This window comes from Melanerpes formicivorus, unplaced genomic scaffold, assembly GCF_026170545.1.
Source record: "Melanerpes formicivorus ecotype bairdi unplaced genomic scaffold, bMelFor1.0.p_v2 SCAF_118, whole genome shotgun sequence".
Lineage (NCBI taxonomy): Eukaryota > Metazoa > Chordata > Aves > Piciformes > Picidae > Melanerpes > Melanerpes formicivorus.
The window spans coordinates 817,189-836,323 of NW_027142470.1; the positions used below are offsets into that span (position 1 = coordinate 817,189).

Here is a 19,135-nt window from a genome sequence, read left to right on the forward strand (position 1 = left end):
AAAATACATCTCACATGAGACAGAAGTTAACACTCTTCCGTGAAGGACTGCAAGCTGCACTCACAGGAAGTGCTGCAGACCCTAGACATGTGAAGCCACAAAAGCTGAGCAGCAGCAAGTGGTTATTTCAATGAGCCATCTGAGGCCTGGGGAAGCTCAAGAGATTCCCTGGATGATGTTCATTACTCTCACTGTAAAGCAGTGTCCCAGCAAACCACAGATGCAGCCGCAGTGGCACCAATCCAGGACTTGCAGCGCTGTGCAGAGTGCTGGTGGAGAAGCAGAGCCTGCTCCATGTGTGTGTCCCAACTGCTCCAAACCAGAAGAGCTCCCAAAAGCACTATGGGAACCTCCCAACAAGCTGCTACAAAGCTATGATCACCGGGTGCCTTGCACAGATCAAAAGGATGTGAGATGACACTGGGGTTTTGTTTGGTCAGATCCCAGCACCATCAACTCCCTCTGCTACCTTGAGCTCCCCTCATAGCTTCAGGTCACCAACACCCCTGATGATGGGCCCTGTGTAACACAAGGGCAGCTTCTGAACAGGAAGGAATTCTTCTCAGCTCCAATCTTACCCTTCTCTCTGGAACTTCAGCATGTTACATGGCCATCCTTACTCCATCAAACATTTGTAAGACTGCTAGAATCACCCATTCTACTTATTCACATCAGATGCAACAACTGTTCACAACACTTTCAGATGTCTTGTTCAAGTGCTGGCCTTGAGTAGAAAAAGGTCTCATCTTGTTCAACCATTCACAGCAGTGTAAATATGGGACTCCACTCTCCATGCTCCCACGCTGGCCTGAAGTCTTGGTGGAGAAGCTAGAGCTGGAGGAACTATTAACAGTGACACCACCTCCAAAACAGTCAAAGCCTTCCATGCAGGTTCACAACCATCCATCAGACACCACAGCAATTCCAACAAGTCCTCTTTCTCCAAGAGGTACAGGCCAAAGAGCAGGCACAGCTCTCCGCAGTGCTGACCATGTGGCCACCTCCAAGGTGGAGAAGCACATTTGTCTTCAAACAATGCCAGGACAGCTGACTGCTACAGAGGTGGTAGAGACCAAGATAAGAGGAGTAGTAAAGGGTAAAAAGCAGTATCATCATTAAAGTGCACTCCAAAGGTTTCACACTCAGCACATCTGACAGTGCTGCTGCTTTCACTCCTTTCTTGAGGGTCTGCAGGGCCTTCAAACCTGTCTTAAATTGCCAGCTCTCATTCCAGCCTCCCTGCTAACAAGACACAGCAGAAATAGGCTGCCTCCATCTTCTTCCAGACAGGCTCTGCCTCAGGCACTATCAAAACAATATCAGCTTCTGTGCCTGCTGCCAGAGGTCAGGAAACAGAAGAAATCATCCACTAGATATGTAAGACACACCTCTTATCATCTCTCTTTCAGCAATCCCAACAATTATGGATAAAAACACTGTATAAATCAGGTCTTTGGGCACACCTTTTGGGCACTGGATGCCCTAACTGTAGAGAATCATCAATTCTGAGGCCTTTCAGTCTCACTGTTCCTTCACCTCCACAGATCTTTGTATATATGTTTGTTATACAGGCTGATTTATTATTCAGTCTTCACAGACTGTACACAAAAGGTCCTCACTTCCCCACTTCTGTAACATTAACCAGCAGCACTTCTCTACCTCACGTTCTTAGACAATGCACACAAGTATCACAGGGCTCCTGCAGCTCCCTTTGAAAGAACAAAGAGCTTCTGAAACAGCAGAACATGCAGCCAAAGTCATGACTTCCCACACCTCAGCACTCCAAAAGGCAGGCAGTCCTCTGAAATGGTAATTAAATGAGACTGGTGAGCCACCACTCCTCACCACCACTGCCCTGCAAGGAATGCAGGCATGCAGTGCAGAGTCAGGATGGGTAAACACTAGAAACAAGGAGGTCCACAGAGCAACATCTTCTTCCCAGATGAGCACTAACATCAATGAGATTTGATTGCCATAAAACTCAGCTCACTGCTGAACCAGAGCTTTGAAAGAAATCCAGAAGACAACGCCAAGACGAATTGGCTGCACACAGAGGCGATGCCCTGACTGGATGTGACATGACAACCTGGCTCCTCTGAGGGAGAGATGATCTCAAGAAACATCAGGCATCACAGGAGGAGAGGTCAGCTATAGCTCCAGCTGCTTCACAGGTGATCCAAGCAAACCTGACTCCTGCTCTTAGCCAGCAGCACTCCGTGCTCCCGCCGTGTCAGCCTCTCCCACGCACACCACTTTGCAAAGCAACATGCCAAGTGCAGATCCTTGCTCTGACCAGAGGGACCTCCCCACCTGCTCGACAAGAGCCCTCCTTCTGTCTGGTAAGGCAGCAAGTTTGCTTCTGAAGCCCTACCTACTCAACAAAACTAAGGCTCTGTGCATCAGCACCACTCTGCTGAAGGAGAGCTGTGGAGCAGTTTGACTGCGGCGGCACAAGCCTCCCCTCCTCGTAACTGCTGTGCCTGCACTCGGGAATTATGTAAATCTCCTTGAAATTAACGAGGAGCTCATTCAAGAAGAGCAATTTCCACGCAGGCTAATGCGTGAATGTATGTCACTGTAACACACTCCAGCCAATTCACTGACTCACAGCTAATTCCTGCCTGCTCAGGGGAAGCCTCATGTACCCCAGAGAGGGTTTCCAGTGCGCTGTGAGCCACAGTCAGGAGCTGGGGTAAAGCCCCCTTGCCCAGGGTCAGGTCAGTTCTGCTTCTAAAGCCCTTTCATCAATTCCTCTGCTCTGAAAAACATCCTAAAGCCAGAGGGAGCTGTATTGCTCAGGACACAGGCTAGGTCAGGCCTCTAAACCTGATTTCCCCTCTCCTGAACAAGTTCAGGGGCCCTAAACTTAAAGATGTTGAGTTGCTTGAACAAGTCCAGAGAAGGGCAACAAAGCTGGGGAGGGGTCTGGAGCACAGCCCTGTGAGAACTGGCTGAGAGAGCTGGGGGTGTTTAGCCTGGAGAAGAGGAGGCTCAGGGGAGACCTTAATGCCAACTACAACTACCTGAAGGGTGGTTGTAGCCAGGTGCAGGTTGGTCTCTTCTCCAGGTAACCAGCAACAGAATGAGATGACAGAGTCTCAAGCTGTGCCAGGGGAAGTTTGGGTTTGATCTTACAAAGAAGTTCTTCCCAGAAAGAGAGACTGCCCATTGGAATGGGCTGCCCAGGGAAGGGTTGGGGTCAACGCCCCTGGAGGTGTTTAAGGAAAGCCTGGATGAGGCACTTAGTGCCATGCTCTAGTTGATCAGTTAGGACTGGGTGATTGGTTGGACTTGATGATCTTGGAGGGCACTTCCAACCTGGCTGATTCTGTGAAAGCACTTGGCCTCACACAGGCTGAGGCCACAGAGACCTTTCCCAGTTTCAGCAGAAGGCACCACTGCCTGTGTGCAAAAGGCAGAGCTCTTTCTGCTCTCACCTGCTGCAGGCTGCCACAGCACACACCAACTCCTCTAGTCAACAGCCACTTCCAAGTCTCAGCCTCCCACACAACTCCCCATCCAACCTCCTCCCTGGGTACTCTCCAAGCCCTCACACAGCTAACTCCTGTCAGGCAGCCATCTGACACAAGGCACTTCCAAGGGGGTTTGGTCTGCAGCAACATCAGAGGGCCTCACCGCTGCCAAACTGAAGGACAGCAGCTCAGAACTTTCAGTAGCTCACACTTCTCTGGTCCCCAAGCTACACAGCCACTAGACCTTGTCCAGATCTACAGCACTTTGGACTTTACATACAGAGAATTCCAGCAGCTAATGATTTTCTATGCACTGCTACCATTTGGTACTGGAGCTACTGCTCACCTACCACACCACAAACCCAGACAGAGGCTCTTCCCTGCTTTTCAGCCTTCCTCAAAACACAGTCACAAATATAACCAGTAGTGAGATGCTTTGGAAGTTTTCTCTTTTAGAGGAGCAAAGCAGACCCCAGAGATCTTCACCAAAGACCCAAGGCTCTGAACCAGCCATCAGAGAGGCTGAGAGTGGAGGGAACAACTCTCCCCAGGAAAGGACTTTGGACAAAGCCTTGTAGCTATAGGACAAAAGGGACTGGATTGAAGCTTGAGAAGGGCAGATTTAGATGGGAGATCAGGAAGAAATTCTTTCCAGTGAGGGTGGGGAGACACTGGAACAGGTTGCCCAGGGAAGCTGTGGATGTCCCCTCCCTGGAGGTGTTGAAGGCCAGGCTGGATGAGTCCTTGAGCAACCTGGGCTGGTGGGAGGTATCCCTGCCCACAGCAGGGGTGTTGGATATTCTTTAAGATCCCTTCTAACCTAAACCATTCTATGAATCTAGGAGACTGCAGCCAGAGAGGAACCAGATCCCTTGTCTCACAAGCCCCTGTGCTCTAAAGGTGCCACACACCAAAGGCTGAGCAGGGAAAGCTGTGAAACACCAGGCCCCACAAAAAGGAGCAGTTAAGCCCAGCACCTTACAGGACACCTTGCTGTGCTGGGACTGCAAACCCCAGCTAATTTTAACCTCACAAGCAGCCAGGCCCACGGGGCTAAATGACACTTGTCAGAAGGGATTCTGCAGTCAGCTAAACCAACAGCAACCAGGGCCCCAAACTGTCCTTACAATTACTAAAGAGGGATCTGAAGGACCTAACAAATTAACATGAGACCAACCCTCTATTTACCTTTTGGATTTCCAGTACCATCATCTTTACTCTCAAATAATCCAAGGGTTTGGGGTTTTTTTTTCCCTCCAAACTACTATCAGCAAAGCAGCTGAATTGGAATTTGAAGTAAATATTAATGTCAACAATCAGTGTTAATATAGCACCTCATATTAAGCAAATATGGTTGCTCATATGACCTTTCCATCCAAATTCCAAGTGCAATACTACAGCCCATTTCATGGTTTGCTGGTGTCCCAGGGGATTGTAGCTTTATGTGTTAAGGAGTCTTCATTTATGGAGAATTTATATTCACCCAGCAAAACTATCCAAGGCTGAATTTCATTCCTAACCATAAAAAAGAGGGTTATTTTATTCCCCCATATGCAAGTGATGCTGCCCAGAAAGAGAATGGAGAGGTGGAAGTAGCTAAACCCCACCACCACCCCCACCAAAACAGGCAAACACACAGGAGGGGAAAAAAGCCACCAGCAAATAAACAAACTAAAAAGTCCTTGGGAGAAAAAGAAGCTGAGAAATAACCAGCTGAAAAATATTCTAGTTGATGATGTAAAAATTTGCCTGTAAAAGCACACCACAAAGCCTGAGGGTGGATGATTGTTTTATTTTTGATGTTGGACAACATCAACCAGATCAAATATCTGCATTTATTAGCAGTACCAGCGACTGCAGAGGGTTTGAATTCTCTGGTTATGGTAAAAAGGGGAACCAAAGCAAACCAGAGGACTGCCCCAGCTTTCCTGTTTCTCCTCTCCTAATGCCCTCTCCACATGATCCCATTTCAAAGACTGCTTTTCCCCTTCCCCAGCACTGTCTTAGCCCAGAATCACTCTAGCCCCCAGCTGTTTCTCCCTTCAACTAAAGCACTTCTCCCACTACTCCTCTCCCCCAGTTCTACTCCTGACCAGGAGGCAAAACCCCTCAGGGCAGCATCTGCTAAAGCAGGGGTAGGAAGGTAGGATGGGCACTGCAGAGACAGGATTCCATGAAGCTGCAACATGTAAATGGCTGCTTTGCAACTTCTTTGATCCACAGCAAATTACAGGCCTGACTGCAGCCTTCAGTCCTGCCAGCCAAGCAAGCCAAATCTAGGGGATCCCACAGACAGCACCCTAAGGAATCCTGGGCAAAGCATCCTCAACTTATCTGCCATGCTAGCAAACAAGAGCCAGGTGCTGGGACCACAAATCCAGGGGCTGGGCTCATTCCCCAGCCTTTGCTGGTGCTGGCCATGCCTGGAGGAGCCCACAGATAACCTCAACTCTGCACAAGCTTGATGGGACCACCTTGCTCCAAGCCCACTTGGTTTGCTTTCCTGCACCTACAGAGTAATGTGGGAAATGGTGTTACACTTGCCAAGAGAGATCAACACCTTAGGATCTGTCACCTCCTAAAATGAAGAGCTTTGGTTTGTTTCTGTGAGAAGAGAGGAGAGATTCCAAGTTCTTCCTGCTTGGTGTTTATCCAGAGCACCTCAAAAGTGTGATTTTTTTACTTGGGTATTTATTTTTAACTTAGGTGGACTCTGCAAGTGTGAAAAGGCAAGTGTGGTGTAAAGTTTCCATCCATTAGGCCTCCACATTTTAAATCCTGCTCAATCTGTAATAGGAAAAATCCAAACTCTTTATTTTCTAGTAAAACATTCCCCTTAAAGAAAAAAAGTCAGCTTTACTGAAGGAACACTGGGATTGAGACAGGAAGAATGAGAAGTATCAAAATTGCTTAGGCTGCTGCTTGAGTAAAACAGTCTTAGAAGAGAGAGAAGAAAAATACATATATAACTCAACAGCCCAAATGAGAATGGCAACAAAGCTGGGGAAGGGTCTGGAGAACAGGGCTGGTGAGAAGCAGCTGAGGGAACTGGGGGTGTTCATTCTGGAGTAAAGGAGGCTGAGGGGAGACCCCATTGCTCACTACAGCTCCCTGAGAGGAGGTTGCAGTGAGGTGCACTCTAGTGTCAGGTAATAAATGAGAGGAAACAGCCTGAAATTGTGCTGGGGAGGTTTAGGTTGGGGATGAAGAAGAATTTCTTTGCTGCAAGAGTGGTCAGGGACTGGAACAGGCTGCCCAGGGAAGTGGTGGAGTCACCATGCCGGGAGGTGTTCACAAAATATGTGGCCATGGCACTTGGGGACAGGGTTTAATGGTCACGGTGGTGCTGTGTTGATGATTGGACTTGAAAATCTTTAAGGCCTTTTCCAATCCAAACAATTCAATGAGTCTATTCTGCAGCACTTAATTCATACATTCCCAAGTCGTTAAAAGCTTTTTAAACTACCCCAAGGTTTACAAACTTCAGATGGAACCGAGTGCCTCCCACTCAGCTGTAAGAGAACGGCAGAGTTTGTGGCTGCCTTGAAAGCTCACAGAGCAGCTTCCTTACAACACACCTACCCTGCACGCACATGCAGAGTACCTCAGAGAGGAAAAGAAAAGAGAGTTTCCCAGCTGACAACAAGAAAAGCACAGCACAGTGTCAACAACAGGCTCACTACACACACCCAGACCCCGGGTTAAAATATGCTGTTCCATCAACTGATTATGGCCCTATTTTTAGTCCTCTCCTACAACAATAGTCAGTGAAGAAAGAACGTGAAGTCACACGTCTTAGACAGGATTAGGTGCTTTAACTACTATTTTTATAGTAAAGGATTCATCACTGGAATTGCTCCTACCATTAGCACTGGAAGCAAAGGGCTGTTGAAACCCTGGATTGGCTAATGCTGCAGATGGCACCGGGCCAAGGCGATTAACGATTCAGGGCACAGAAACACAGCCGCCCAAGGCGCCTCTCCAACGGCTCCACGGCCTCAGCTAACGATGTTTTCCCTCAGATTTGATTCACCCAGGCAAGTGCTTCATCAATGTGGAATTTCAGCTGCTCTGCAACATCTCAGGCACAGGCTGTTGGGAGTGAATAACTTTCCAAAGGTTGGATTGCAGAAGAAACTACCTGAATTTTGCCTCGCTGGAGTTGGTTGCGCCTCGGGAAAACTCTTCTGCTCCCCAGGTGGGAGCGTGTGGGGAGAGGTTTCTGTGCAGCCACTCAGGGCTACACTAAGACCTGGCTTGTTTCACCCCCAAAAGGCTTATCACAGAATCATTAAGGCTGGAAAAGTCCTCCCTAAGACATCAAGTCCAACTTTCTACCAACACCATGTCCCACAGGGCCACAGCTTTTTTGAACACCTGCAGGGATGAGGACTCCACCACCTCCCTGGGCAGCCTGTGCCAATCCCTGACCACTCCTGCAGCAAAGAAATTCTTCCTGATACCCAAACTCTATCTACATCACATCTAATATCTGTTCCTTTCACTCCTACTCTGACCTTCTGAGATTTAAACTCAGAGGAAGAAAGGTGTAAAGAAGGAACACAGCAATGAGTCTTCTCTAAAGACTTTCGAGACCCATCTGGACATGTTCCTGTGTGACCTCCCCTGGGTGATCCTTCTCTGGGAGCAGTGCTGGACCTCGATGGCCCCTTCCAAGCCCTATCATTGATTCTCACTCCAGTGCCAATCTCACTACTTCTGTCAAGAGACAGATTTGAGCAGCCCCATGCCACACCGACTGCTAAGGGCTAACTTGAGGGTTTAATAACAATCAGGCTTCACTCCAGTGCAGAACCAAGGTCCGAAGCACAGCTTCTGTACAGAGCAACTAACATAGTCGGATGCTCTCACTAAAAACCACTGCCCTAGAACAGAAGTTACCCATAACAAAGAGGAGCAACAGGATATCTGAGAGCAGATCGCTGTCAGGAGGGAGCACGGCATCACATGATATCCGCACAAAGGAAAGTTTGTTCCCTGCAGACCTGCAAGACCATCCTTCAGAGAAGACAACCTGCAACCTGCCCCAGCACACACCCACCAGTGAGTTTTGGGGCACACCACCACTGGATTCACTGCTCTGGAACAGCTCTTTGTTGAGGTGGTTTCTGAGCAGCAGTTGAAGTCAATGGTGTTACCTTGCAAGGAAGAAGTGGCCGGACAATGGCTTGCATCTCACCTGAAGTTTCACCCATGCCGAGCACCACAACCTGCTCTGCAGGAGCACAGAGAGGTTACAGCAGCTCAGCAAACCACAGAACTGATAAGGAGAAAGCCAAGATGGGGAGAGGGGAGGAAGAAAACAAGCAGAAGCTGTGCTCTAACAAAGCTCTGCTGAAAACACAATTGTGTGCTATGCGCTCACTGAAACACTTCTCAAAGCACTGAAGCGTGCCAAATCCATAGTGCAGAAACCTTCCTCTTCTTAAGCAAGCACCACAGCAAGGAAGCAGACTACAAAGATGATGGACCAGAGAGAGCACATCAGGTCACTTGTGCAATCCCAGCTCGAGCCAGCTGCCTGTCAGGGACTGTAAAAGCAGCAGATTCAGAGGGAGCAGACTCTTAAACCGACCTGCAGATTTCAGGCTGGGTTTTCTACCCTATTCAGAAGGGCTTTCCCATCCCCACCCTTAAAAACCCAACCTAGCCAATCAACTCATGTTCCCTCTATCTCAGGAGGGATTTTTCAAAGGGCAATGCAATGCAGAAAACTAAATCAAATGTTCTGATCTCCTTCTCTCAAAATTCCCTTTAGCACAAAGCAATCTCTGTGGGACAAATCAGCCGAAGCAGGCATCTCATCTCAGCAAGGTATTATGTCCTGGATTAGCTGGGTATCAAGATAGCACAGCCATTTCAGTTTCAACCTGAGGGGAGTCCCAACTGCTTCACTGCCATACAAGGAAGGAGCCATGAAAATACAACAGATGTAATGGAGCTCACATCAGAAAATGTTCAAAAGCAGAGCCACAGGTTCTACCTCAAGGTGTACATGATTAAGGATTCTCTCCATGCCTTCAACACTAGCCCAGACAACAAGCCAGGTGATTAGAATCACAGCAGCTCTCAGATACTAGCTGCTTCCCATGGGCACATCAGGAAATCCCCATCCTGAACAGTTAAGTGTCCCTTAAAGGGGATTTGTCTTTGGAAGGATAAACACTAGATCTTAGAATCATAGAATGGTTTGGGTTGGAAGGGACCTTAAAGATTATCTAGTTCCAACCCCCCTGCCAACTAGAGCAGTTTGCTCAAGGCCCCATCCAACCTGCCTTGGAACACAAGCCACATGGAATATTGCTATCAGAATACAGACCTCTGGGAGGGCATTTCTGAGCTTCTCCTTCCCTAGCTTCCACAATCTTTTTAGAGGACCTGGCCACAACTTCAAGGCAAAGTGGTCATGGTGCCTGCCAACAGGCACCAAACATTGTCAAACAATGTCAAATGCAGACACTTCCACAGCAGCAAGCACCACAGTTTGAGCAGCACTGCTCTGGAAGGGCAGCTGCCAGGAGAGTCACCTTCTGGCTCCACTTGAATGCCAGTTCCCAGTTAAGAAGCTGCAGGGTCACACTGCCAAAAGACAAAACTGAGCAGAAAAGCCAGCCCCAGGCCTGTTGCTCTCACTATTCTTCACCAGCTAGATGTGAAAAATTCCCCACATTCACCAAGATGATCCCTGCAGAGTTCTATTGTCTCCAATTATTAATTAAACATGCTCTCAAAGAAAGTAAATCCCTACCATCATTTGCTTCTGCTAAGCAACTCCCCCCACTGCCCCAACTGCAGTTCAGACAGTCTGAGTACATCCACTCTGCAATTCAGAAGGGACCACCACCAGAGCAGCTTCTCTCTGCTCCAGTTTGAGCACATAGAGGCAGACACCAGCCACAGGAGACCCCAGCAAAGAGAACCCAGCCAGTTTTCCTAAAAACCTGCTCAGTGTTGATAACTTCTCCCAGCTGAGTATCTCCACCAGCTTTCCACTCCCCTCAGGAGCAGTAAACGGCTGTTTGAATTTGTAATGAGATCTGCAATCTCTCCCAACCAGGACAAATCCAACCCAGACCATCCTGCACCTCTCCACTCATCTATGTGAGGAGAGGTGCTGATTCCCAACCATTTTTTTGCAGGATAAACAGCACAAAACCAGGCTGGAGCAGCTATCAGAACTCTGTTCCCACAGCCTGAAGAGTAACTGAGCACCACAGGTGAATGACAGCCTTAACCTCCAGTTCAAATCTAATCATTACTGGTGGGCACTGACACTCAACTTCATCTTGTTGATTTCTGTGGATAAACAAGGCTGAGTGCTGGGTCCTGCACCTGGAGTCACAGCATCCCCATGAATGTGCCAGGCTCTGGGCAGAGAGGCTGGAAACTGCCTGGTGGACAAGGACCTGCAGGTGCCAGTCAACAGCAGCTGAAGACAAGTCAGTGTGTGCCCAGGTGGCCAAGAAGGCCACCAGCATCCTGGCCTGGATCAACCAGTAGTGTGGCCAGCAGGACCAGGGCAGGGGCTGTCCCCTTGGTCTGGGCAATGGTGAGACCACACCTCAAATATTAGGTTCAGTTTTGAGACCCTCACTCTAAGAAGAACATTGAGGGGCTGAAGCATGTCCAGGTTGTTGCCTTCTGGGAAATAAAGCTGGTGGAGGGTCTGGAGAAAGAGGCTGGTGAAGAGCAGCTGAGGGACCTGGGGTTGTTCAGCATGGAGAAAAGGAGGCTGAGGGGAGACCTTTTGGCTCTCTACAACTCCCTGTAAGGAGACTGGAGTAAGTTGGGGCTTTGGTCTCTTCTCCCCAGTAACAAATGATAAGATGAGAGGTAATGGCCACAAGTTGCAGCAGGGAGGAGGTTTAGGTTGGACATGAGAAAACAAACAAACAAAAGCTTTCTTCACTGGAAGTGTTCTCAAAGACTGAGCATGCTCCCTAGGGAGGTGGTTGGATCCCCATCCCTGGAGGTGTTTTGAAGAAGCAGAGATGTGGTGCTGAGGACTATGGTTTAGCCCCAGTCTTGCAGAGTTAGAGACCAGTTGGACTCAGTAAGCTTAAAGGCCTTTCCCAACCACAACGTTTCTGTTTCCTATGGTTCTAAAGAGAGAAGAGTGAATGGTGCAGACAAGACTTGGCATCTTCCATGTGAAACTTGGTGTTGAAGTACTTGTAGCTGCTCACAGCCTGAATTTTGCTTAGGAGTTCAGAGATTTCAATCCAGGGGATAAAAAAAAAAAAAGTCTAATTCCACCACTGCTTCAGGAACAAAGGAGTTTCCAACATGTGCTGCTGATGTGGGTATGTTTGGTATCCAAACATGCAGGAGGACAGTAGAATCTCAATTCCTTTATTTTATCTAAAAATGTAATTGTTTTTTCCTCATCAAGAAGGAGCAGGAGGGGAAACAGAGAAAGTTTCCAGGTAAAACATACAGAGACCCAGCATTTTCCTGGGGTGCACAACACGAGGACACTGCCTGCTTCCCTGGGAGCAGGGAAACTTAGTCTTAAGCCCTCCCTCCTAAAGCCATTCCCAGCTGGATTCTCCGAGCTGATAGGAGAGGGAGGAGCAGGCAACCCCACAAAAATGGGAAGACAGGAGCCCATAAATAAGCTCTGACTCACAGCTCTCACAGCTATTTAACAGCCCCTGCTGAAATGCTATCATTTGGTAAAAAATCACTGGAGTATTATCACCCCCATAGACAGATGTCTGGCTACCTACAGAACAAAGGACAAACTGGGATTCCACAATTAAACAACAACAAAAAAAATCCCTCTACCTTTAATTCCAGCCTCCCAAGCTCTAGGCAGGCATTAACCTATATTACCCTGTAATTATTTTTTCTGACTTTCCATTATCTTTTAGCTACCAAGTTTCCTAACCAGTCTTCAAGGCAGCAAACTCCTCGCTGCATTAGCTTTGAAAGCCTAAAGTACAGTAATTTAAAGACACAGAAAGGGTTGGGTTGGAAGGGACCTTCAAAATCATCTACTTCAAATCCCCCTGCCAGGGGGGACACCCCCTGCCAGGCAAAGCTGCTCAAGGCCCCATCCAACCCAGCCTTCAAAACTTCCAGGCTTGGAGCTTCCATGACTTGTCTGGACAACCTGTTCCAGTGTTTCACTAACCTCATGAGGAACAATTTTTTCCTCATGTTTCATCTAAACCCAGCTTCTTCCAGTTTGAAGCCACCAGCCCCCACATCCCTGCCTTAGTACAAAGTCCCTTCCCAGCTCTCCTGTAGCCCCCTTTACATCCTGGGAGGCTGCTCTAAGGTCATCCTGGAGCCTTCCCTTTTCCAGGCTGAACAGATCCAACTCTCTCAGCCTGCCCCCATAGGAGGGGTGCTTCAGCCCTCAGATGATCTTCACAGCCTCCTCTGGACAGGCTCTAACCCACATCTGTGAGACTGAGCAGACACCCCCTGATGATTCCCCTGCATGTCCCAGCACTTCCTTCCACTTCTGCTCTTGCAGGACAAATTCAATCCTATCCCAGCTAAGCCCAAACTGAATTAATTCATTTTGCATGCATAAGGTTAGCCCTTGCTTGCAGGAATTTATAATTTAAGAAGCAGATGCAGAGGCGGCCAAGAAGTCAGAAGGAATGGCAGTATCAGGATTACATATCCTGTGTTCTGCTTCCCAGCAGGCAAAACCCTGAGGCAAACAGAGAATCACAGAGAAGAGGCACTCAGGAAAGGCTGGAGCAATGAATACAGAGATAAAACTGCTCATTGGAGTACAGGGTATCAAATAAACCACAACAGAATAGGGTCAGTGGCCATCTCAGGGCTGGCTGTGAAAAAAATCACAAGGAGTGGTGTAGAGATGCACACTCCACACACAACACCAAAGACACTACAGCCAACATAAAAACCACCAGGCCACAGAAAGGGAAGGTCCCAACACTAATTATGTTGGAGTGGGACTCTCCTGAGCTTCAGATCACACAACATATGGGGCAACACCAGAGAAAGCACCACACAGGACCTTGGGAGTTTAACCCTGCAGGTGTATTTCATCCATGCAACCTGCTCAGAAGTGTTCTGCCTCCACAGAACACAGGCACTGTGTCTTTAAGAGTTCATTTAAACTGCTATAAGCTAATGAGTTTTTCTTCCATGAAGTGGCACAGTTACCAGTATCACTTCATTCAAGAAGTTGCTATTCCTCAGCTTGATTTCCTGCAGAAACATCTCCTGAGAGCAGGGCAAGCCTCTGCTCCAGGAAGGACTCTTTTGCTCAAGTAAAAGTTCAAGTCTACTAAAGAATGTGGTAAAAAACAGCTCAAATGCCAGCACCACCATCAGTGGCTGCAGAATCTGGGTGTCTCCTCTCTGCCCCCTCAGTCTCCAGTGAGATTTGTTGTCTTTCCTTTTCAGAGAAAACCAAACAATAGCTTGAGTTGGAGAAAAAAGGGATGAAGAACTTTATGACACTCATTTTAATGCATGAAGTCATCTTGCCACAGAAGGTCCAAACACCAGCAGGTCCTGCCTGAAGATCTCCATCCACACCAGACCCTGGGACAGCTTTCATCTCCAAAACCTGCAAGCTGCAGCCCCTCAGACATTTCTGCTACTCACACAACTAAGATCTCTTCCATCAATGTCTCTTGAAACAAGTTTTACATTTAGCAACTGGAAACTCTGGATGTTAAGAGAAAAGTTGCATCTCATTTCCATGCAGTCCTTTCCTTTAAGCAATAACTGCACTGAACACTGTGCTGCCACAGAAGGGAACAACCACAGTGCTCCTCCAGCTACTCAGTTCACATTGCAGGATTTTATGTGATTTTTTTCTTCCAGAACAACTTAACAGGGCACTTGGGTTTACTGCTTTGTTGATGTACACACTGACTTCAGCGAGGTTGCAAAATTCACTGCAATGTTTGCTTTTAAATGGTCTGGATGGCAACACATCCCCTGGGGAGGCTGGGCAAAGGAACAAGGACTAGTTCCCTTTCATTTGAGAAACTGGAGGCCAGAGATACTCATAAGGGTTGCAAAAGCTTTGTGTCTGCTGCTCTGACAGCGTCTGTGGGAATCATTCCTTTCTTAAACATGCTTACAGTGAAGCTGTGCTCTCTCAGCAGAGGAAGCACTTCTCCTTTGAGGAGCTCCTCACGGGTCAGAGCCAGCCAGCCCCAGTGAGTCATGCACTCGTTTCACTCAGCGCATCTGACAATGCAGCTCCTGAAAAGGCTGCTAGTAAACACTGCTACCGAGACATGGCTGGGCCCACTACCCTGGCTAAACCTGAAGTCACTGCCAGAAGTGAGCTGAGTGGCTAAAAACACCATTTCATAGGATTATTAAGGTGGTTCTCAGGTCAGCTAAGCACATTAATAGCTCCTTCCCCTCCCAATTATAACTCAAAAAACCCAACCCAAACCAAACAAGCAAAGAAACCCAGGAAAACACATTACCAGCAACTTCCAGAGCTGTGTTTTTCACTACTGGGAACGGTGAGAGCCCAACCTACATCATTGGCAGTTTTGTAATACCATTACATAAGAATTATTTAACCACAGCACCAGCTCTGAAAGGCAGCAGCAGCCACTGCCACGCTGCTCCACACAGCCAAAACAACAACAAAAATCAATAAAAGGCAACGATCAACATTCGACTGTCAAGGGAGTGGACTGGGGTTTCAACACCCTCAAGAGCAGAAACATTTCAGCTTAGAACAACCAAGGCCTCACGATCCTGAAAAGAGAAAACAAAAAGTAAAGCCCTTGCCATTTCCCACCCGCACCACAACCTGCTGAAGCTCGGAAAAGTGTCATTAAAAGCATCTAGCACAAGCCCAAAGCATTCAACGTGTGGAGTTTGGAAACATGGAACTGGTTTTTTACCTGATGCTCTGCATGAATGTTATCCCCAGTAGGCCAACGATGTTTGCTGTTATTATAGCCGCCTCCACCACTTCCTCCTCCCCCAAGCTGCTCACCATGCTGCCTCTGGAAGAAGTAATCCACCATAGCGTCGTCCTGGGAGCGGCCTGCGACCCCGATGGACCCAGGAACAGGGCTGGAGTGTGTCCCTGCTGCAAGTGCCTGGTTTGCAGCTGGCTGTGGCTGAGCCTGGGACCCTGTTCCAGATGTCAGTACAACAGGCATGGTGGGATTAGCTGTATCTTGAGCGTGCTGCTTCAGGTGGGGGCTGAACGAGTCCTGCCAGAGTACTGCTTTTCTCTTCAAAACACACGCAACGCTCATTCCACCAGCACCTATGGAGGGGAGAGGCCAAGGGAGAGAAAGAAGGAAAAAAAGCATGAACTGGGGCTCTTTAGTCTTGAGAAGCCTGAGAGGGGATCTTATTAATTTCTATAAATATCTGAGAGGTGGGTGTCAAGATGAAGGGGGTCAGTGGTGCCCAGCAATAGGACAAGGAACAACAAGTACAGGATGGAACACAAGAGGTTCCACCACAGCACACGTAAAAGCTTCCTTGGTGTGAGGGTGCCAGAGTCCTGGAGCAGGCTGCCCAGAGAGGTTGTGGAATCTCCTTCTCTGGATACTTTCAAAACCTGCCTGGATGTGTTCCTGTGTGACCTGCCCGAGGTGATCCTGCTCTGGGGGGCGGCTGACTTGATCTCCAGAGGTCCCTTCCTACCCTTAACATTCTATGAAATCATGAACTCTGCCTCTGTTTTCTGGGAAGAATGAAGCCTCTGTTTATCATTCCACAAGAATCAATCAGTTTCAAGTGCAGAGTCTTTTGTATGTAGGTTTTAAAACACTAAGTCTAAATCTGACGTCTGTAATTCTATCAGTGATTGGCTCCAATTCCTTTCAGGACAGGAACGAGGATGCCACAGCCCTGAAGAAGGCTGCCCAGAGAGGTGGGGAAGTCTTCTCTGGAGACTTTCAAAACCTGCCTGGACATGTTCATGTGTGGCCTGCCTAGGGTGATCCTGATTTGGCACGGGGTTTGGACTCCAGAGATCCCTTCCAACCTCTACCATTCTGTGATTCTGTGATCTCCAGAGGCCCCTTCCAAGCCCCAACATTCTGTGCTCGTGACTCTGTGAAATCCCCACAGGTTTGGCTTTACATCTTAAATAACACACCCATCTTGAGACTGGCAGGGCAGCACCACGATGCCAGATCTGATGATTTTAACACAGTTATTTGCTCCATTAACCCAGCAACTAAAATATCATAGGGAAAAAAAGAGAGAGAGCTAGCCAAAAATGTCACATTTTGTGCTGCCAAGAGTTAGCAGTAAAGGCAAGATTCATGCAAGGTACCCATTAGAACCACATCAAAATGGCAATTTATGCAATGGACAAAGCCCCAGCTGGAGCACTGCCATGGAGAACGGCTGGAAAAAGCTCCCAAAGAAGCCAGGGGAAGGCAGATTCCACCACCAGAGCCTGTTGTGCTTGTTTACAGCCCACGAATTAGGAGGCAGATCTTCAATCAATACACCAGTCTCTGTATCACAATGTGTCCACTCAGTCACACAAAGCATCAAAGCAACAGGGCTTTTTTTTTCCCTCAAAATGCAAGCTTTAAATCGTAGAAGATCATCTAGAGACCTTAAAGATCGTCTTCCTACCAGACCAGGTCGCTCAGAGCCTCATCCAACCTGCCGCTGAACACTTCCAGGCTTGGAGCCTCCAAAACTTCTCTGAGCAACCTGTTCCAGCGCCTCACCACCTTCATGGTAAACAGCAGAAACACTGGATTCGTGCTTCTGCTGTTAATAAACTCCCAAACAGAATGAGCACTCTTCCTGCAAAATCCAGAGGTGGCTTTGGCCATGCGATGGTAAAACACACCAGCACGTTCAGTGTGAGATTCCCTGGAGAATGGGCAGCTAACCTCTTGGTGCCTTGGGATCTTGGCAGAACCTTCCAGAGCTGGAGCTGCCAGCAGTGCTGGTCCCACTCCTGACAGCACCAGGGGAGAGCTGGACAAGTCATAAAGCCCATCCAACACTGAAATACCCCAAGGCTCTGAACAGACCCAAAATCATCTGCGGACAAAAGGACAACTGGCAGCAACTCACTCATTTACTATCCCCCAAATAATTTAAGAGCATCACAGAATTACTTTGCTTGAAAAGACCTTCAAGATTAGTGAGTCCAACTATTCTATAACTCTCCATCCCAGCAGCATTAACCCAGAGAGGTTTGCTTGTTGTTTTCACACACCACTATGGGCTGATGCTGAGAGCAGCAAACACCTTACACGTGTGAACACCGAAGCGTCTCCCCGGTTATGTAAGGTCCAGCCCATGCAGAGCACACACAAACCCAAAGCGGTTCCCAATGCCCAGGATGGCCAGAATCACTGTTTTTCAGAAGATCACTAGTTTATGGCTTCAGTTACCAAAGGCAACCCCACAAAGGACGACACTGGGGTGGAAAGACCTCACAGACTTTCATCGCAGCCACACACCAGCCTCAAAACGCTTTTACTCTGGTACCTTAGGGGCTGCAAACCTCGGCCCTCATCCTGACAGTAGCTCGCAGGGCCTACAAGGCAGCTCTGTTCCTCCCCTGCTCAGTCACTCTGAACAACAGGCAGCTACCACAGGCAACTTCCAAGAACAATATCCTAACAGCAAAGAGAGAAAAATGACACCAAAAACCCCCCAAAATGCCTTCTCTCATTAAACTGTGTCAGGCCTGTCCCATTAACAGAGAACAGGGTTAACGTTCAGGGGAAATACCTGCAAGAGCAACAGAGGTGAGATTATTTTAATTGCCTCTGCAACACATTTGTTCACATTTGTTCCAAGGCCACATAAACAACAGCTCCACAGGGCGCTGTAGAGACCTCCACCAGCAACATTCCACACACCTCACTCCTCTGTCTTCCAGAAGACCTGCAAATCACTGAACCTTCCCCAAATCCTTTGTGAAACACACTGTGACAGCAACCTGGCATTACTAAACCTTCACTGGTTTACACCACAATACTGCCAGTGAATGGCATTTCCCCTTAGTTTCACTTTAATAAACGTTACCAAAATCCTTCAGCAGCACAAAATGAAGCAATAAAGCTCCTCTGTGTAGCAAGGAGGAAAAAAATTAACTGCTAGTAAAAAATGCACGTATCAGAAGTTGAGCTCTGTATTAATTGCAGACAGTAAAACCTGAGCAGGGGGGTTACAAGTTATCTCAGGGCAGGCTTTAAAAACCCAGGAAGATACTGTGAATCCAGAGGGAGTTTCAGGTATCTCTGCATGGGACAAGCTCTGTTCCCAGCACAAACGCACTGTACAAAGTGGCTGGTGGCAACTGCACAGCCCCTACTGTCCTCCCTCAGAAGGCTGTGAGCATTCTTTGCTCACTCAGATTAATTCCTGCTTTAATTTCCATGCACATCATTAATAACTGCGGTAGGATAAGATTTGGGGGCTTTGAAGCTCTCGAAAACTTCAGTCACCATACTACAAAGAACCACCCAAGTGCCTCCTGCTCCCAGGCGCTTCCTCTTCGGTCTGCCACAGGCGAGGCAGCTCCCAACACCAGCAGAAAACTTGGCAAAGGCGACATTTTGAAAGGGAGCAAAGGGGAAGGCAGCATTCTGGGTAGTTCAAGTTTAGTCGCAGGCCGTGTTTTGATGGCAGGGCCGAGTGAACCGCAGCCGACAGCTGAATCCTGTCATTCAGCC

General features: G+C 48.1%; 1 protein-coding gene across 9 annotated transcripts in view; it reads right to left on the minus strand.

Annotated features, from left to right (window-relative positions):
- The window catches only part of PUM1 (pumilio RNA binding family member 1), a 96,578-nt gene that overhangs the window by 75,501 nt on the left and 1,942 nt on the right, over nt 1–19,135 (minus strand). For 7 of the 9 annotated variants that reach the window (XM_068167482.1, XM_068167474.1, XM_068167478.1 and 4 more), the window contains exon 2: nt 15,362–15,735. The exons of the other annotated variants lie outside the window; for them this stretch is intronic. In XM_068167482.1, the coding sequence (XP_068023583.1) occupies nt 15,362–15,724 (363 nt within the window). In that variant the 5' untranslated portion in view covers nt 15,725–15,735. The remainder of the gene's footprint in view (nt 1–15,361; nt 15,736–19,135) is intronic. 9 annotated transcript variants of the gene reach the window in all.